This window comes from Oncorhynchus mykiss, chromosome 27 (assembly GCF_057628025.1).
Source record: "Oncorhynchus mykiss isolate SJ-2025 chromosome 27, ASM5762802v1, whole genome shotgun sequence".
Taxonomy (NCBI): Eukaryota; Metazoa; Chordata; class Actinopteri; order Salmoniformes; family Salmonidae; genus Oncorhynchus; species Oncorhynchus mykiss.
The window spans coordinates 36,527,108-36,548,889 of NC_143048.1; the positions used below are offsets into that span (position 1 = coordinate 36,527,108).

The 21,782-nt window shown below is 43.4% G+C and overlaps 1 protein-coding gene across 1 annotated transcript in view; it reads left to right on the plus strand.

Moving 5' to 3' along the window:
* Nucleotides 1–316: 316 nt before the first annotated feature.
* Nucleotides 317–21,782, plus strand: part of LOC110507975 (platelet-derived growth factor D) — a 75,180-nt gene continuing 53,714 nt past the window's right edge. The window contains exon 1 of the mRNA XM_036965549.2: nt 317–1,046. Within this exon, the coding sequence (XP_036821444.1) occupies nt 923–1,046 (124 nt within the window). The 5' untranslated portion in view covers nt 317–922. The remainder of the gene's footprint in view (nt 1,047–21,782) is intronic.

Below are 21,782 nucleotides of genomic sequence, written 5' to 3' on the forward strand. Positions count from 1 at the left end.
CATTTTTCTTAACTAGGCAAAAACTCGGACGAAGCTGGGCCAATTGTAGGACGGCGCACAAATGTTATAAATGAATAATACAGTGTAATAGCCTGTAACTGTTATAGACATGGTTGCATTTGCTCAGTGAAATTGTGAAATGATGAACAGTGTCAGATATGGTCTCACTTATTCATCAGCCGCTTCAACAAGTGAATTAATGTCTTCCCTGGACAAATTCCCGCCGAGTAAATACTGTATTATTGTCAGTGCCCAGTTTATTTCGCCTCCAATCAAGTTTCCTTCTCGATGAAAAATTCCTTCCTGTGTCCTTCTCACTCTGTGTGAGTGTGTGTCTGACTTTACCTCTAAAGTTTCCTTGTCGCTGCTAAAATGTTCCTTCTGGTCTATTTCCTTGTCCCGGTTCGCGTAAACGGGACAATCCTCGGGACAATCCTCCACTCTGATCAATTCACCGACTGAAGTTTCACACAAACCAGCGCGCGTGTAGAGCTACAGTGAGAGACACACACACTCTCAGCCTTGAAGTTAAATTGTTGGAAAGCATGTCGAGCTCGCTCTGATATCAGAGAAATTGAACTAAAGAGGATAATTTCACATGCCATTACCAGTGTGGATTAACTCGCGGTAAAGCGATAGAAAAAATCGGCGCCCGTACTTGTCTGTGGACATGAATATATGAACCTGCTCTGCATTCTGTAGCGGCGGGGCTGGTGTATGGTGAGTTTGAGACAGGCAGGTCGCTCCAGTCTTCTGTGAAAAGCGACTCGGGAGAAATGATGTGAACAGCACGAACGTTTTAAGAAAACTTTTACTTGAGTCTCCAGGGAAAGCAAAAGTAGCTAATTGGTCTCTTTTCAGAACAATAGGTGGTTCTTCCACGCTTGGGATTTTAGTTTAGTGTGTAACCTCCACGGATAGAATGAACAGCTCTGGGCGCGTGGCACTGGCGCTGTTGCTCGCGCTGCTCGTGGGCTTTACCCGGGGCACACAAGGCCAGGTAGTGTCCGCCAAGGTGGTGCGGTCTTCTAACGTGAGGCAACATGGTGAGTCCCAGTTTTTGATGTGTGCATTTGTTTTGTATGAAAGAACCATAACAAGTGTTTCAACAACAAAGCAACTGGTGTTTTGGGCAGACTGGCTGTAGCCTATAATGGGTATGGTCAGTATTATTAGTGAATTGAATATTTTGATCACAATGGGTTTGTACTGGCAATTGTTTTGTTACAGATATGTTGGATGATTAGGCCTAGACACAATCAGACTTCTACAATACATTCTAAGATATCTAAATAAACATTACTCAATTGTAATTGAAACAATTTAAGGTGAATATAGAATATAGTCCATGTCATAAGTGGCCTGTCAGGAGAAGCCTAGATGTTGTTTCATCTAGTGGTGTGTATGTCTTAGTCAGTGGTGATGAACGACCTGCCTACACCACGGAAGTCAGCTTCCTGTGTTGACCTGTTCAAATGACCTAGACACTCTATTGTTACTTTGTCTGAGAGAGAGACAGCGGGGGAGGGAAGACAGATGAGCTGCGTGGGGCCAGGGAAAGAAGAGGGGGAGAGAGACATCATTTAGGATATAGGGCACAGGCAGCAGGAGAAGAGAGCATACCAGTTGAGTTTTCTGACCTGTGGTCATAGCTACCCTGTTGACCTGGTTGGCCTCAGTGTTTTAGATTCACCGTAACATTGTCCTCAGTGTTCTGTGTTCTTTTCTGACCTGTGGTCATAGTTATAGTGGGGCAAAAAAGTATTTAGTCAGCCACTAATTGTGCAAGTTCTCCCACTTAAAAAGATGAGAGAGGCCTGTAGTTTTCATCATAGGTACACTTCAACTATGACAGACAAAATGAGAAAAAAAATCCAGAAAAGGTTGTGGACAGGTGTCTTTTATACTGATAACAAGTTCAAACAGGTGCCATTAATACAGGTAACGAGTGGAGGACAGAGGAGCCTCTTAAAGAAGACGTTACAGGTCTGTGAGAGCCAGAAATCTTGCTTGTTTGTAGGTGACCAAATACTTATTTTCCACCATAATTTGCAAATAAATTCATAAAAAATCCTACAATGTGATTTTCTGGATTTTTTTATCTCATTTTGTCTGTCATAGTTGAAGTGTACCTATGATGAAAATGACAGGCCTCTCTCATCTCTTTAAGTGGGAGAACTTGCACAATTGGTGGCTGACTAAATACTTTTTTGCCCCACTGTACCTTGTTGACCTCAGTGTTCTGTGTTCTTTTCTGACCTGTGGTCATAGCTACCTTGTTGACATGGTTGTCCTCAGTGTTCTAGAGCCACAGTAACACTAACAACCCACAGGTGTCATTTAGTTTGGCCTGGAGACTACAGCCACATCTTCAGCAGACTGACTATAACAGGCTGTCTCTCATCACATACAGCTGCCTGCTTGTGAGCCTCTTTCTTGGCGGAGAAACAAGAAAATACCAGAGTATCATTTTGGCCTCTGGACCCATGCTCTAGCCCAGGGTTTCCTGCCCCCAGGGTGTACATTTTGTTATTTGCCCCAGCACAACACAGCTGATTCAAATAATCAAAGCTTGATGATGAGTTGGTGATTTGAATCAGCTGTATAGTGCTAGGGGTAAAAACCAAAACGTGCACCCGGGGGGCGACGACTTTGGGAAACTTGCACTAGGCCCAGGTTCACATCAAACTCATAAGTGTATGTATTTGTGCTGTGTCAACTAATGGTTCTCAACGAAGGGGCGGGAGGAAGGCCCATCCTAAGGATTTTGTTGGACTGGGTCTGAGTGTTGCGAGGTGGATCTGATCCTTAGTGTTTGGATTCAGTCAATTCTCCCACCTCTCTGTACTTCTGATGTGTGTGTGTGTGTGTGTGTGTGTGTGTGTGTGTGTGTGTGTGTGTGTGTGTGTACATGAGCAACGCTCATCAACATTGTTAAAAGGTTCTAATATCAATTGTAATAAATGCAACAGTTGGACAATGAAAGAAGATACTCCAAACATATATATAATTCAATTGTTATTTACTGAATTCTAACACATGAAACATTTTACTGGCACAGACACATAATGAAGTTAGGAGTTTTTGGTGACTGCCTCATTAATTACTGTTGTTGTCACGTTCTGTTGCATAATTCAACACGTTTGTCAATAGCAGGATGCCCTCAGATTAAAAATCGCCACCTTGGCTCTAGATCACGCCTCTATACGTACTCTACATTGTTAGTGATCAGACATAATATCCTAATCTGAATGTGAATCGCAGGAGTAAAATGAAAGTGTGAGAATACTTTGATGTTTTGTTACAGAGGACCGACCCCCTGTTGACTTTTAGGATCAACCACTCTAATGCAACACACACAACCAGGCATACTCAATGGCAAACTCCCAACCTCCTCTGGTCAAATCAAAGGGTTTTTAATTTAGTAACGACCCTATAAAGGATAGACCTCAGAGGAGGCCCACCACTCCATTTAATATTTCTCTCTCATTCTCTCCTCTTATCTCCCACTATCTAGTCTACATCATTTAATATCACTCCATACATCTACCCCCACCATCAATCTTGCTCTTGCTTATTCCTTCCTCAATCTCTCCATCTTTCTTTCTCTTCTTTAATCAAAAGCTTCTTCCGCTGTGGGTCTCAGAGCAAATCTAATGTGTCAAAGAGTGTTTGCACATAACACACACATGCACATAACACACACATTCACACACACACATTGACAACAGTCTGATTAGACTTCAACGTCTGCTGGAGAATGGGAGGCTGTTCCCGAATGCAAGGGAGGCTGTTCCCGAATGCAAGGGAGGCTGTTCCCGAATGCAAGGGAGGCTGTTCCCGAATGCAAGGGAGGCTGTACCCGAATGCAAGGGAGGCTGTTCCCGAATGTAAAGGAGGCTGTTCCCGAATGCAAGGGAGGCTGTTCCCGAATGTAAAGGAGGCTGTTCCCGAATGCAAGGGAGGGTGGATGGAATGAAACTCTGTTAGGCGGTGTCCTCTGACCGTTGGTGATCTCAGTGGCCTTCTCTAGGGCCCTATAAAATCTGCTCCGAATCATGGAATCCAGACATTAAAATGGAATTCAACATTCCAACATGTATTGAACTTATACTTAACAAAATATAAACGTAACATGTGAAGTGTTGGTCCCATGTTTCATGAGCTGAAATAAAAGATCCCAGAAATGTTCCATAAGCTTATTTCTCTAATTTTGTGCACACATTTGTTTTCTTTCCTCTTAGTGAGCATTTCTCCTTTGCCAAGATAATCCATCCACCTGACAGGTGTGGCATATCAAGAATCCAATTAAACAGCATGATAATTACACAGGTGCATCTTGTGCTGGGGACAATAAAGGGCCACTCTAAAATGTGCTGTTTTGTTACACAACACAGTGCCACAGATGTCTCACATTTTGAGGGAGCGTGTAATTGTCGTACTGACTGCAGGAATATCCACTAGAGCTCTTGCCAGATAATTTAATGTTTCATTTCTCTACCATGAGCTGCCTCCAACGTCATTTTAGAGAATTTGGCAGTACGTCCAACCGACCTCACAACCGCAGGCCGAGTATAACCATGCCAGCCCAGGACCTCCACATCCGGCTTCTTCACCCGTGGGATCGTCTGAGACCAGCCACCCGGACAGCTTATTAAACTGTGGGTTTGCACAATCAAAGAAATTCTAAAAAGCATCTGTCCTTGGTTGCAACACTCACTACTGAGTTCCAAACTGCCTCTGGAAGCAACGTCGGCACAATAACTGTTCGTCGGGAGCTTCATGAACTGGGTTTCCATGGCCGAGCAGCCGCACACAAGCCTATGATCACCATGCGCAATGCCAAGCATCAGCTGGAGTGGTATAGAGCTTGTCTCTCTCCCTCCCGGAGGAACTGAGACCTAGGACCATGCCTCAGGACTACCTGATCTGATGACTCCTGGCTGTCCCCAGTCCAGCTGGTTGTGCTGCTGCTCCAGTTTCAACTGTTCTGCCTGCGGTTATGAAATCCTGACTTGTTCACCGGATTTGCTACCTGTCCCAGACCTGCTGTTCTCTCTCTGTCTTTTACTCCTGTGGTGATGACCTGTTGCACCCTCTACAACCAATGTGATTATTATTTGACCCTGCTGGTCATCTATGAACGCTTGAACATCTTGAAGAAGAATCTGGCCTTATTGTTCCATGTACTCTTATAATCTCCACCCAGCACAGCCAGAAGAGGACTGGCCGCCCCTCAGAGTCTGGTTATTCTCTAGGGTTTATCCTAGGTTCCTGCCTTTCTAGGGAGTTTTCCTAGCTACCGTGCTTCTACATCTTCATTGCTTGCTGTTTGGGGTTTTAGGCAGAGCCCTGACCTCAACCCCATCGAACACCTTTGGGATGAATTGGAATGCCGACTGCGAGCCAGGCCTGTTTGCCCAACATCAGTGCACAACCTCACTAATGCCTTTGTGGCTGATTGGAAGCAAGTCCCCGCAGCAATGTTCGGACATTAGTGGAAAGCCTTCCCAGAAGAGTGGAAGCTGTTATAGCAGCAAAGGGGGACCAACTCCATATTAATGCCCATTATTTTGGAATGAGATGTTGAACGAGCAGGTGTCCACATAACCACAGATGCATATCTGTTTTCCCAGTCATGTGAAATCCATAGACTAGGGCCTAATGAATTTATTTCAATTGACTGATTTCCTTAAAGTCCATAACTGTTAATTTGGTTCAGTGTAGTAGGAAATGAACTAAATGTATTGAATTTATGTGGTCACTTTTTTTGGGATAGTCAGATAGCCCATCTGTAGATGCTCTACACATGGTCATACTATCTGTTAATAAGTAACTGCTTGCAAAGGTTAGGGTTCGTGAAATGGTTAAGAAAAGGGTTAGGGTTAGTACAGTTTATGGTTGAATTGTTACTGATTGTCTGTAGGGCAGCTTCAGATGGACTATCCAAGAAAGTGATAATGAAAATGCATTAATTCGTCTAAGTTATCATAAACAAAATACATCAGTGAATCATATTTGTCTGCAACTTTCTGAAATGGCACGTGTGCTTTGTTTAGCCATTAGCAATTATGCTTACGTTAACCATTTTTCTGGTAGAGCTGTAAAGGTTGTCCCAAAACCTTGTCAATTAAATGTTAACTACAAAGTAGCCTATTCCTACCTGGCAGAATATCATTATTTGCATCATTCAGTGGCCATTTGTTTAGCAAATTATGCAATCATATGAGCTCTATAGGAACATAGCTAACCAGACCACGGTCTCTTGCTACAGGAACATTGCTAACCAGACCACGGTCTCTTGCTACTGGAACATTGCTAACCAGACCACGGTCTCTTGCTACAGGAACATTGCTAACCAGACCACGGTCTCTCGCTACAGGAACATCGCTAACCAGACAACGGTCTCTTGCTACAGGAACATCGCTAACCAGATTATGGTCTCTTGCTGGTGCACAGTTGCAATACAGTGTAACTACACACCAAAATATATAATAGATTTTTTATTTTTCTCAGACCTAAAATGGTCTCCTGATGTGGTTTAAGCAGGGTTGTGGACTTACAACATCAAATGTTGTTGTTTTTCTTTGAAAAAAGTGAGATTTTGATTTTAAAATACTGGGAAAAAAGAAAACATGGACAAACAGAGAAAGTGGAATTTGGGGAAAGATTAAACAGAATCAGGCAAACAAATTCAACAGATTTTATAGGGGCTGAATTGTGTCAGTATGCGATGTTATTAGACTTGGCTGAGTCTGGGGACTGGGGGGCCTTGTCTCTCCAAGGCGAAACACACACATACACATGCAGCTATGCTCACATACTCTACCACTGGAGTGAAAGACTCTCCAAACCATGTGGACTTGATCAGTATGGTTCTGAAGTGATTTTGATGGTCTATAGGTTGACACTTGGGCGTGTGTCTCCTTTGTGGAGGGAAGGGAGGGGGTCTGTAAAGTCGTCTGAACTCCAGAAACTCATGAGTCATTGGTTAGAATGAGTTAAACTGGGACAACCCTACACACACACAACATTACAGGATCACTCCTCCCAGGGAATCCCCAGTTAACACACACACCATGCCAAATTGTAACAGCTAAAGAGCCCCCGCCCCTAGACTTTGGCAGGCTGTGTTTTCCTCTCCTCTATGCAGACAATAGGGTGGCGTGGATAGGCTGAAGACACCTGCCAACACTGAGTAATGGAACTGACGATGGAAGAGCAAAGAGAGAGAGAGTGTGTGTGTGTGTGTGTGTGTGTGTGTGTGTGCTTAGCATCTGTGTTATTAGAGTGCCATTCTTTCTGTAGTTTTCAGGGAGATGAATCTGTAAGAAGATAGGAAGAGCAGAAGAGAGGAGTGAAGCTAAGAGAAGATGTCACCTTAGTGCCTTGTCAGCTTTGGACCAGAGCCATCTGACGACACTATGGAGAACAGTGACGATGTAGGGATGAGAACGGGGGATAAATTGGGTAAACAGGTGAAAGATGGGGATAGAAAGACCTGAGAGGCTGGCCCTCAACTTACAGCTGACAAGGAGATATATATAGAGAGAGAGGGTACGTGGAGGAAAGAAGCTGAGGCTGTTCCTCAATTTATACATACAGCTGACGAGGAGAGAGAGCGAGAGAGAAAGAGGGGAGGTGAGAGGAGGGGACTCCATTAGTTTGACAGAAATAAAGCTGACATGACATCAATTTCTAACTGCCTGATGAGAAGGACAAAGTGCTGATCATGCTGTGTGTTCCTTTATGCATTTGTCTACTTCTTTTTGCATGATGCATGAATTTAGTGACATTCTACAGTGATTCCCCAATCCTCTCTCTATTCCTCATTCTCATTGTTCCTCTCTCTCTTCCTCATTCTCACTGTTCCTCTCTCTTCCTCATTCTCATTGTTCCTCTCTCTCTTCCTCATTCTCACTGTTCCTCTCTCTTCCTCATTCTCATTGTTCCTCTCTCTATTCCTCATTCTCATTGTTCCTCTCTCTCTTCCTCATTCTCACTGTTCCTCTCTCTTCCTCATTCTCATTGTTCCTCTCTCTCTTCCTCATTCTCACTGTTCCTCTCTCTCCCTCATTCTTCCTCATCCTCTCTCTCTCTTCCTCATTCTCACTGTTCCTCTCTCTCTTCCTCATTCTCACTGTTCCTCTCTCTCTTCCTCATTCTCTAGCTTTCTCTCTCCCTCATCCTCTCTCTCTTCCTCATTCTCACTGTTCCTCTCTCTCCCTCATTCTCTAGCTTTCTCTCTCCCTCATCCTCTCTCTCTTCCTCATTCTCACTGTTCCTCTCACTGTTCCTCATTCTCTAGCTTTCTCTCTCCCTCATCCTCTCTCTCTTCCTCATTCTCACTGTTCCTCTCTCTCTTCCTTATTCTCACTGTTCCTCTCTCTTCCTCATTCTCACTGTTCCTCTATCTCTTCCTCATTCTCACTGTTCCTCTCTCTCCCTCATTCTCTAGCTTTCTCTCTCCCTCATTCTCTAGCTTTCTCTCTTCCTCATTCTCACTGTTCCTCTCTCTCCCTCATTCTCTAGCGTTCTCTCTCCCTCATTCTCTAGCGTTCTCTCTCCCTCATTCTCTAGCTTTCTCTCTCCCTCATCCTCTCTCTCTTCCTCATTCTCACTGTTCCTCTCTCTCCCTCATTCTCTAGCGTTCTCTCTCCCTCATTCTCTAGCATTCTCTCTCCCTCATCCTCTTTCCCCTCCTGAGAGTTATCTGCTGTGTAGTGGACTTCTGAATTATATCAATTGACAGAAATGATGGAGAAAATGCCAGAATTGACGACGTGTTCATGTGAAGACAGGAAGCCAGTCACAATTGTGTGTGAGAGATTACTGTGTTTGTCTATGTCTAATAGCTGACTCAATTAGAGTGTAAGACTGATGCCTCGGTCACTCTGAAGATAGAGCTTTACCTCAGCTGAATGAGACCTTTTGTCCTGTCACACACACACACACACACACACGCACGCACGCACGCAGGCAGGCAGGCAGGCAGGCAGGCAGGCAGGCAGGCAGGCAGGCAGGCAGGCAGGCAGGCAGGCAGGCAGGCAGGCAGGCAGGCAGGCAGGCAGGCAGGCAGGCAGGCAGGCAGGCAGGCAGGCAGGCAGGCAGGCAGGCAGGCAGGCAGGCAGGCAGGCAGGCAGGCAGGCAGGCAGGCAGGCAGGCAGGCAGGCAGGCAGGCAGGCAGGCAGGCAGGCAGGCAGGCAGGCAGGCAGGCAGGCAGGCAGGCAGGCAGGCAGGCAGGCAGGCAGGCAGGCAGGCAGGCAGGCAGGCAGGCAGGCAGGCAGGCAGGCAGGCAGGCAGGCAGGCAGGCAGGCAGGCAGGCAGGCAGGCAGGCAGGCAGGCAGGCAGGCAGGCAGGCAGGCAGGCAGGCAGGCAGGCAGGCAGGCAGGCAGGCAGGCAGGCAGGCAGGCAGGCAGGCAGGCAGGCAGGCAGGCAGGCAGGCAGGCAGGCAGGCAGGCAGGCAGGCAGGCAGGCAGGCAGGCAGGCAGGCAGGCAGGCAGGCACGGATGAGAGTGACCTGGTTGGTCCTGTCAGTCTAGTAGACGTTTGAGTGAAGTGGTAACTGTGGCTTCGAGTCACGCTGCCGCTGAAGTCACATGCTTAGTATAAATGCTTCAGGAAGGAATCCCTAACCCAGAGAAACTCTTATTTAGAGTCTTTCTCGCTCTCTCGCTTTTTTACATGTTTTTTATCCATCTCTGCAGAGATAGAGAGAATAGAGCGGGGCTTTGATTGGTTTAATTCCATTAGCTGCACTTGAGCTAACACACACACACACACACACACACAGAGCATTTTAACACTGGCATTTTTAAAGGCCACTTCCGTAGCTTGACGTAAATCTGGAGAGCCTAAAATAAGAATCATCAGAACAGAATGATTTCAGCAGATTCCTCATAATATAAGAGTTACAGTTGAAGTCGGAAGTTTACATACGTTTAGGTTGGAGTCATTTACTCGTTTTTCAACCACTTCACACATTTCTTGTTAACAAACTATAGTTTTGGCAAGTCGGTAGGACATCTAATTTGTGCATGACACAAATAATTTTTCTAACAATTGTTTTCAGACATTATTTCACTTATAATTCACTGTATCACAATTTCAGTGGGTCAGAAGTTTACATTGACTTTAAACACCTTGGAAAATTCCAGAAAATGATGTCATGGCTTTAGAAGCTTCTGATAGGCTCATTGACATAATTTGAGTAAATTAGAGGTGTACCTGTGGATGTATTTCAAGGCCTACCTTCAAACTCAGTGCCTCTTTGCTTGACATCATGGAAAAATCTAAAGAAATCAGCCAAGACTTCAGAAAAATATTGTAGACCTCCACAAGTCTGGTTCATCCTTGGGAACAATTTCCAAACGCCTGAAGGTACCACGTTCATCTGTACAAACAATAGTATGCAAGTATAAACACCATGGGACCACACAGCTGTCATACTGCTCAGGAAGAAGATGCGTTCTGTCTCCTAGAGATGAACGTTCTTTGGTGTGAAAAGTACAAATCAATCACAGAACAACAGCAAAGGACCTTGTGAAGATTCTGGAGGAACTGGTACAAAAGTATCTATATCCACAGTAAAACAAGTCCGATATCGACACAACCTGCAAGTTGCAAAATGGCTTAAGGACAACAAAGTCAAGGTATTAGAGTAGCCATCACAAAGCCCTGACCTCAATCCTATAGAACATTTGTGGGCAGAACTGAAAAAGCGTGTGCAAGCAAGGAGGCCTACAAACCTGACTCCGTTACACCAGCTCTGCTCCAAAATTCACCCAACTTATTGGTTGAAGCTTATGGAAGGTTACCCAAAGTTAAACAATTTTAATGGCAATGCTACCAAATACTAAATTAGTGTATGTACACTTCTGACCCACTTGGAAAATGATGAATGAAAACAAAAGATGAAATAAATCATTCTCTACTATTATTCTGACATTTCACATTCTTAAAATAAAATGGTGATCCTAACTGACCTAAGATAAGGATTTCTTACTAGGATTAGATGTCAGGAATTGTGAAAAACTGAGTTTAAATGTATTCGGCTGAGGTGTATGTAAACTCTGACTTCAACTGTATGAGTCAACTTCATGGGACAACACTGGAGGTTTACCAGTAGATAAAGAATGCCTCACTCACTAACACACACACACAAACTAGGGCAAAGAGGATAAAAGTACATTAGATACATTCCCATAACCCCCCATAAAGGAGCAATTCTAGGCTAATCCAAAACACCACAGGGTGTGTGGCCTGCTCCATTCGCCGCACTTAGGGGGGTGAAAAAGTATGACTGCGTGTGACGGAGTTTGTTTGTGTGTGCACGGGCATGTGTGTTTCTTTTAAGCATGACAAATTCATGTCCATTAACACAGAGAGTGAGGGGGTTACACGAACACTGTGGCGAAGCTAATTCATTTATTCACATGCTCTGATACCCTCTATAGAAACATCCTCAGAGAGAGAGAGAAAAAAGGGAGGGAGAAAGAAAGGTGGAGAGGAAAGGAAGAGCGTAGGGAGAGAGAGAGAGGGAGGGAAAGGAAGAGCGCAGGGAGAGAGAGAGAGGGAGGGAAAGGAAGCGCGAAAGATAGCTAGCCCTACTAATGGGGAAAACCAAAAATGTTTGTGTGTGTGTGTGTGTGTGTGTGTGTGTGTGTGTGTGCGTGCGTGTGCGTGCGTGTGTGTGTGTGTGTGTGTGTGTGTGTGTGTGTGTGTGTGTGTGTGTGTGTGTGTGTGTGTGTGTGTGTGTATATATTAGAGGTCGACCATTGTGATTTTTCAACGCCGATACCGAAACCGATTATTATTACCAAAAAAGCCGATACCGATTAATCAGCCGATTTAAATATATATATATATATTTTTATTTGTAATAATAACAATTACAACTTATTTTAACTGAATATAATACATCAATAAAATCAATTTATTCTCAAGTAGATAATGAAACATGCTCAATTTGGTTGAAATAATACGAAAACAAAGTGTTGGAAAAGAAAGTAAAAGTGCAATACGTGCCATGTAAGAAAGCTAACGTTTCAGTTCCTTGCTCAGAACATGAGAACATATGAAAGCTGGTGGTTCCTTTTAACATGAGTCTTCAATATTCCCAGGTAATAAGTTTTAGGTTGTAGTTATTATAGGACTATTAGTGGCGGCAGGTAGCCTAGTGGTTAGAGCGTTGGGCCAGTAACCGAAAGGATGCTCGGCTAGCACATCCCCTTTCTCTTCAGGCCCTTACCTGTGCTGGTCCATTTAGCAAAGTTAGCCTCTCCAGTGAGGCATCTCTTTAACACCTTGGCTACACCTGCTGAATAATGCAGATCGCACCTTTGCTGACTCAGTGCTTTGGCCAGGCCACCAGGGACATAAGCTGACTGTCTTTGGCAGGCTGTCACTCAAACACACACATACACACTGATACAAACATGCCATGTAATAGGTCATGTGGTCTGGTTGGTGGCTACCTCTTAACTCCACATGGCATTTTGGTAACTCTATCCTATCGGTGTGAAGATGCAATAATGTTCTACAAGCCACCTCTCTATACAGGGGGTGGTGTCTCTCTCGCTCTCATACACACACACACGCACATGCCGGCACACACACACACACACACACTGCTGTGAAGGCGGAAGGAGGAGGAGTCAGAGTGGATCTGTTTTCCTGAATAAGCAGTTGTGTGTGTGAGATCCATCTCCTTAAGTTGATAAACAGAATGAATAACACATTCCCTGGAAGAACACAGAGTAAACGGAGAAAGAGAGAGGGGACAAGGAGAAGGAAAGACAGGAAAGAATAGCGGTGTGGCCCGTGTGGTTCAATTGGTAGAGCATGGTGTGTGTGTGTGTGTGTGTGTGTGTGTGTGTGTGTGTGTGAATTCAAATGTATTTGTCACATACACAAGTTTAGCAATGCTTGTGCTCCTATCTCCGACAGTGCAGTAATGTCTAACAGTTTCACAACATATACCCGAAATACACGTAAATCTATGGATTAAGAATATATATATATATCAGCAAAAAGCCAAACGTCCTCTCACTGTCAACTGCGTTTATTTTCAGCAAACTCAACATGTGTAAATATTTGTATGAACATAACAAGATTCAACAACTGAGACATAAACTGAACAAGTTCCACAGACATGTGACTAACAGAAATGGAATAATGTGTCCCTGAACAAAGGGGGGGGGGGTAATATTAAAAGTAACAGTCAGTATCTGGTGTGGCCACCAGCTGCATTAAGTACTGCAGTGCATCTCCTCCTCATGGACTGTACCAGATTTGCCAGTTCTTGCCGTGAGATGTTACCCCACTTCCACCAAGGCACCTGTGAGTTCCCGGACATTTCTGGGGGGGAATGGCCCTAGCCCTCACCCTCCGATCCAACAGGTCCAGACGTGCTCAATGGGATTGAGATCCGGGCTTTTCGCTGGCCATGGCAAAACACTGATCGGCCATTCCGATTAATTGGTCGACCTCTACACATAAGGGAAGAGGATGTCTTCCTGTAACGCACAGCGTTGAGATTGCCTGCAGTGACAACAAGCTCAGTCCGATGATGCTGTGACACACCGCCCCAGACCATGACGGACCCTCCACCTCCAAATCGATCCCGCTCTAGAGTACAGGCCTCGGTGTAACGCTCATTCCTTCGAACATAAACATGAATCCGACCAACACCCTGGTGAGACACAACCCCGACTCGTCAGTGAAGAGCACCTTTTGCCAGTCCTGTCTGGACCAGCAACGGTGGGTTTGTGCCAATAGGCGACGTTGTTGCCGGTGATGTCTGGTGGGGACCTGCCTTACAACAGGCCTACAAGCCCTCATTCCAGCCTCTCTCAGCCTATTGTGGACAGTCTGAGCACTGATGGAGGGACTGTGTGTTTCTGGTGTAACTCGGGCAGTTGTTGTTGCCATTCTATACCTGTCCCGCATGTGTGATGTTCGGATGTACCGATCCTGTGCAGTTGTTGTTACACGTGGTCTGCCACTGCGAGGACGATCAGCTGTCCGTCCTGTATCCCTGTAGCCCTGTCTTAGGCGTCTCACAGTACGGACATTGCAATTTATTGCCCTGGCCACATCTGCAGTCCTCATTGCAGCATGCCTAAGGCACGTTCACACAGATGAGCACGGACACTGGGCATCTTTCTGTTGGTGTTTTTCAGAGTCAGTAGCAAGGCCTCTTTCGTGTCCAAAGTTTTCTTAACTGTGACCTTAATTGCCTACCGTCTGTAAGCTGTTAGTGTCTTAAAGTCCGTTCCACAGGTGCATGTTCATTAATTGTTTATGGTTCATTGAACAAGCATGGGAAACAGTGTTTTAAACCATTTACAATGAAGATCTGTGAAGGTATTTGGATTTTTACGAATTATCTTTGAAAGACAGGGTCCTGAAAAAGGGACGTTTCTTTTTTTGCTGAGTTTATATATACATACACACACACACACACATATGTCAAAGTGGCATTGGGCGAAGATATCGTGTATAGCATATACATGTGAGATGGGTAATGCAATATTTACAAACAAATGTGTGTGTTCATAGGTTATGTTTGTGTGTGTTCCAGTGGTGGAAAAAGTATCCAGTTGTCTTACTAAATGTAAAGATACGTTAATAGAAAATGACTCAAATAAAAGTGAAAGTCACCCAGTAAATTTACTTCTTGAGTAAAACTCTAGAAGTGTTTGGTTAAATAAACTATTTCAAATTCATTATTTTAAGAAAACCAGACGGCACCATTTTCTTGTTTTTTTTATGGGTAGCCAGGGGCACACTCTAACACTTAAACATAATTTACAAATGAAGCATTTATGTTTAGTGAGTCCGCTCGATCAGAGGCAGTAGAAGACAAGGGATGTTCTCTGTTCAGTGAGTCCACTCGATCAGAGGCAGTAGATGACAAGGGATGTTCTCTGTTCAGTGAGTCCGCTCGATCAGAGGCAGTAGATGACCAGGGATGTTCTCTGTTCAGTGAGTCCACTCGATCAGAGGCAGTAGATGACAAGGGATGTTCTCTGTTCAGTGAGTCCGCTCGATCAGAGGCAGTAGATGACCAGGGATGTTCTCTGTTCAGTGAGTCCTCCAGATCAGAGGCAGTAGATGACCAGGGATGTTCTCTGTTCAGTGAGTCCACTCGATCAGAGGCAGTAGATGACAAGGGATGTTCTCTGTTCAGTGAGTCCGCTCGATCAGAGGCAGTAGATGACCAGGGATGTTCTCTGTTCAGTGAGTCCTCCAGATCAGAGGCAGTAGATGACCAGGGATGTTCTCTTGATAAGTGCTTGAATTGGACCATTTTCCTGTCCTGTTAAGCATTCAAAATGTAACTAGTACTTTTGGGTGTCAGGGAAAATGTATGGAGTAAAAAGTACATTTTCTTTAGGAATGTAGTGAAATAAAGGTTGTTAAAAATATAAATAGTAAAGTACAGATACCCCAAAAATCTACTTAAGTAGTACTTTAAATTATGTTTACTTAAGTACTTTACACCACTGTGTGTTCACAGGTTACAATATGCTGTGTGTGTGGTCTTGAGTCTATCTGAAGTATACAGAGCCCAGCTCAATATCATTGATTTTGTGATACCAACATTCCTGAATTAGTATTAACCCAAAATAATGATTAACACTGACACACACACACACACATACACACACACACACACACACACACACACACACATGCTGACAGCAAGCTACTGCAGCACAAAAAGCAATTTACCTTACTCCAATCACACACGCACACTCTGAGAGACTCAGACTCAGAGACGCCTTCAGCATGCACCTTCACTGAGTGACAGACAGACACCTAGTTTACAGCACTGACAGTGCACCAACGCACACACACACACATACAAACACACTGTTGGTAAACCTGCTTGTGTGCCTGGCTGGGCTCTAGCCTGAGTATGGTTTATTCGGATGTCAGACCTGACCCCTCTGAGCTGTGTGTGTGTGTGTATTTTGACAGCCATCTTGCTCTTGAAATCTGCCCCCAGTCCGTCTGCCTCACATCTGCGTGTCCAGTTTCTGTATGTGTGAGTGAGTGGAGAGATGGATGCATGTCACACTGTGACTTGGCCTGTTCTCCTCAGAGGGTTGAGATGAGAACGGGACATAATGTATGTATCCTGCTGGCCTTTCTCTGATTATACACTGAACACCGGAAAACCTATTTCTGAGCACTTCTACCTTGGGCAAACATGTACATTGGAAACTTGTGAAAGTATTAGCCTCCTTGGTATTTTGCCACATTACAACCTGAAATTAAAATTCATTTTTTGGGGGGGGGTTTGTATCATTTTATTTACACAACATGCCTACCACTTTGAAGATGCAAAATATTTTTTATTGTGAAACAAACAACAAATAAGACAAACAGAGAACTTGAGTGTACATAACTATTCACCCCCTCAAAGTCGATACTTTTTAGAGACACCTTTTGCAGAAATTACAGCTGCTGTATGTCTCTATAAGCTTGGCAGATCTGGCCACCCCAATTTTTGCACATTCTTCAAGGCAAAACTGCTCCAGCTCATTCAAGTTGGATGGGTTCTGCTGGGGTACAACAATCTTTAAGTCATACCACAGATTCTCCATTGGATTGAGGTCTGGGCTTTGACTAGGCCATTCCAATACATTTAAATGTTTCCCCTTAAACCAACTGAGTGTTGCTTTAGCAGTATGCTTAGGGTCATTGTCCTGCTGGAAGGTGAACCTCCGTCCCACTCTCAAATCTCTGGAAGACTGAAACAGGTTTCCCTTAACAATTTTCCTGTATTTAGCACCACCCATCATTCCTTCAATTCTGACCACTTTCCCAGTCCCTGCCGATGGAAAAACATCCCCACAGCAGGATGGTGTTCTCGGGGTGATGAGAGGGGATGGGTTCGTGCCAGACATAGCGTTTTCCTTGATGGCTAAAAAGCTCAATTTTTGTCTCATCTAACCTCATCTGACCTCTTCCATATTTTTGGGGAGTCTCCCACTTTTCTTTTGGCGCATGCAAAATGTGTTTGCTTGTTTTTTTCTTCATACAATGTTTTTTTTCTGGCCACTCTTCCGTAAAGCCCAGCTTTGTGGAGTGTACGGCTTAAAGTGGTCCTATGGACAGATACTCCAATCTACACTGTGGATCTTTTCAGCTCCTTCAGGGTTAACTTTGGTCTCCTTGTTGCCTCTCTGATCAATGCCCTCTGTGCCTGGTCCGAGTTTCGGTGGGCGGCCCTCTCTTGGCAGGTTTGTTGTGGTGCCATGTTCTTTCCATTTTTTAAATAATGGATTTAATGGTGCTCCGTGCGATGTTCAAAGTTTCGCATATTTTTTTAGAACCCAACCCTGATCTGTACTTCTCCACAACTTTGTCCCTGGCCTGTTTGGAGAGCTCCTTGGTCTTCATAGTGCCGCTTGCTTGATGGTGTCCCTTGCTTAGTGGTGTTGAAGACTCTGGGGCCTTTCAGAACAGATGTATATATATACTGAGATCATGTGACAGATCATGTGACACACAGATTGTGCACAGGTGGACTTTATTTAAGAAATTATGTGACTTCTGAAGGTAATTGGTTGCACCAGATCTTATGTAGGGGCTTCATAGTAAAGGGGGTGAATACATATGTAAAGAGGGTGAATACATATCCAAAGGGGGTGAATACATATGCAAAGGGAGTGAATACATATGCAAATGGGTGAATACATATGCAAAGGGAGTGAATACATATGTAAAGAGGGTGAATACATATGTAAAGAGGGTGAATACATATCCAAAGGGGGTGAATACATATGCAAAGGGGGTGAATACATATGTAAAGAGGGTGAATACATATGCAAAGGGATGAATACATATGCAAAGGGAGTGAATACATATGCAAATGAGTGAATACATATGTAAAGGGAGTGAATACATATGCAAATGGGTGAATACATATGTAAAGGGAGTGAATACATATGCAAAGGGAGTGAATACATATGCAAATGGGTGAATACATATGTAAAGGGTGTGAATACATATGCAAAGGGAGTGAATACATATGCAAAGGGTGTGAATACATATGTAAAGGGTGTGAATACATATGCAAAGGGAGTGAATACATATGCAAAGGGGGTGAATACATATGTAAAGGGAGTGAATACATATGCAAAGGGGGTGAATACATATGCAAGGGGGTGAATACATATGTAAAGGGTGTGAATACATATGTAAAGAGGGTGAATACATATGTAAAGAGGGTGAATACATATGTAAAGAGGGTGAATACATATGTAAAGAGGGTGAATACATATGTAAAGGGTGTGAATACATATGTAAAGAGGGTGAATACATATGTAAAGAGGGTGAATACATATGTAAAGAGGGTGAATACATATGTAAAGAGGGTGAATACATATGTAAAGAGGGTGAATACATATGTAAAGAGGGTGAATACATATGTAAAGGGGGTGAATACATATGTAAAGAGGGTGAATACATATGTAAAGAGGGTGAATACATATGTAAAGAGGGTGCATACATATGTAAAGAGGGTGAATACATATGTAAAGAGGGTGAATACATATGTAAAGAGGGTGAATACATATGTAAAGGGGGTGAATACATATGTAAAGAGGGTGAATACATATGTAAAGAGGGTGAATACATATGTAAAGGGGGTGAATACATATGTAAAGAGGGTGAATACATATGTAAAGAGGGTGAATACATATGTAAAGAGGGTGAATACATATGTAAAGGGGGTGAATACATATGTAAAGAGGGTGAATACATATGCAAAGGGTGTGAATACATATGTAAAGAGGGTGAATACATATGCAAAGGGTGTGAATACATATGTAAAGGGGGTGAATACATATGTAAAGGGAGTGAATACATATGCAAAGGGTGTGAATACATATGTAAAGGGGGTGAATACATATGCAAAGGGGGTGAATACATATGTAAAGGGGGTGAATACATATGCAAAGAGGGTGAATACATATGTAAAGGGAGTGAATACATATGCAAAGAGGGTGAATACATATGTAAAGAGTGTGAATACATATGCAAAGGGTGTGAATACATATGCAAAGAGGGTGAATACATATGTAAAGAGTGTGAATACATATGCAAAGGGTGTGAATACATATGCAAAGAGGGTGAATACATATGTAAAGGGGGTGAATACATATGTAAAGAGGGTGAATACATATGTAAAGAGGGTGAATACATATGTAAAGGGGGTGAATACATATGTAAAGAGGGTGAATACATATGTAAAGAGGGTGAATACATATGTAAAGAGGGTGAATACATATGTAAAGGGGGTGAATACATATGTAAAGAGGGTGAATACATATGCAAAGGGTGTGAATACATATGTAAAGAGGGTGAATACATATGCAAAGGGTGTGAATACATATGTAAAGGGGGTGAATACATATGTAAAGGGAGTGAATACATATGCAAAGGGTGTGAATACATATGTAAAGGGGGTGAATACATATGCAAAGGGGGTGAATACATATGTAAAGGGGGTGAATACATATGCAAAGAGGGTGAATACATATGTAAAGGGAGTGAATACATATGCAAAGAGGGTGAATACATATGTAAAGAGTGTGAATACATATGCAAAGGGTGTGAATACATATGCAAAGAGGGTGAATACATATGTAAAGAGTGTGAATACATATGCAAAGGGTGTGAATACATATGCAAAGAGGGTGAATACATATGCACGCACCACTTTTCTCTTTTTTATTTTTTTTCAAGTCATTTTTTTCAGTGCAAGGCCACTGTTTTTAAAGGGGCGCAGTCAGTGATTGAAGTCATATTGAACGACCCATAACTGAATTTGTCCAAATACTTTTGGTTCCCCTAAAATAGGGGGACCATGTACAAAAGGTGCTGTACAGTTCAACTTATATTGATGAAAATCCCCTCAAATTATAGCTGCACTTTGTATTTCAGATACGATGTGCTGTAGTACAGAGCTAAAACAGCAACAAATGTGCCAATGTCCTAACACACACACTCACTGTGTCACTGTTTTAATGCAGTCTAATTCTTCGGCTGACAGTGATGTGTTGCTGTGATCGTCACTCAGCAGAAATAGATTCCAGGGTGCTGGTAGAACATCACACTCTGCTGGTGTCGGTGTGACGATCAGGTTCAGCCCACAGTGAGGCAACACAGACTGCGCACACACAGACCTACATAATGTAAGTGTGGGAAGTCAGATTTGTTTAATGAAGTGTGATGTCTGTCTAACTTGAGCCTTGTGACTCACACTGCTCTCTGTGATTATATCAGCTCTGTTGACATCATGCCTTTAGACAGTTTAATTTAAAAATACAACTTTACTATTTACTAAGTCTCTCTGGCACTGTTTTGTTAGACATAGAATATTAAATATTCTGTACATTATTTCACATACACGGTGAACGAGTGCATATACACACTAGGACAACCAACACGCACAAACACACGCATACCAGGGTTTCCGTTAGGAAAATGTGGCTCTGGCCATAAGACCGGCAGCATTTTAAATGACCAGACATTTTGATAAATTTACCAGACTCATATGGATTGCGTGCGTAACCTGATTGAAGCCGTCCACCAACGATGCTCAGAATGACAGAAATCACATTTAGATAATGGTAACTCGTATTACCACAACATTCAAGTCTTGGATGCAACAATGTGTTAACAAGACGAGTAACGAAAAGAAAAATCATTAACCTACATTAATCTACTATCCCCATAGTATGAAGGTTTAATTATTTTATTGGGTTAGCTAGTCGAGAAAGAAATAGCCTATTCCAAACACACAATGGGACAGTTGTGGGATGATAAATCCAGAATTTATACAACCAAAGAACTTGTAAAAAGCAATGAGTCTGATGCACCAGATCAGAACGTTTAGTTGAAAATGTTGATATTATTTCTTCACATTATAAGTTCAGCAATGCGCACAAGGCAGTATCCTAGGCTAATTGCCAATGTTTGTCCCATAATGCAATTAGCGAGGACAATGTCTCAAGCCCATCGCTTGCCAGCGGTTGAAATATCCTTTAGACATTTAGAAAGAGGGGAGATCTAATATGCAACATCTAGCATGGGTTGCTAATATGACTATGTTTGTGCCTTTTAGCTACTGGACAATGAAAGAAAGTTGATATAAAACAATTGCCTCCACAGATATGGTCTGATTTTGGCCTGGCTACTTTAAAGGAAGGTAAGACATGCCTCATAATATGTAGTAAAACAGTCAGGTTTCAAACAATTAAGTGTGTTTTTAAAATGCATTCTGCCTCCAGCTCATTGCAAAGAGGTGTGTGAGGTGCTGATGAAGCCTGCCTTCTGTTGCCTATGCTGTGTGAGATGCTGATGAAGCCTACCTTCTGTTGCCTATGCTGTGTGAGGTGCTGATGAAGCCTGTCTTCTGTCGTCTATGCTGTGTGAGATGCTGATGAAGCCTGCCTTCTGTTGCCTATGCTGTGTGAGATGCTGATGAAGCCTACCTTCTGTTGCCTATGCTGTGTGAGGTGCTGATGAAGCCTGTCTTCTGTCGTCTATGCTGTGTGAGATGCTGATGAAGCCTGCCTTCTGTTGCCTATGCTGTGTGAGATTCTGATGAATCCTGCCTTCTGTTGCCTATGCTGTGTGAGGTGCTGATGAAGCCTGCCTTCTGTCGCCTATGCTGTGTGAGATGCTGATGAATCCTGCCTTCTGTTACCTATGCTGTGTGAGATGCTGATGAAGCCTGCCGTCTGTTGCCTATGCTGTGT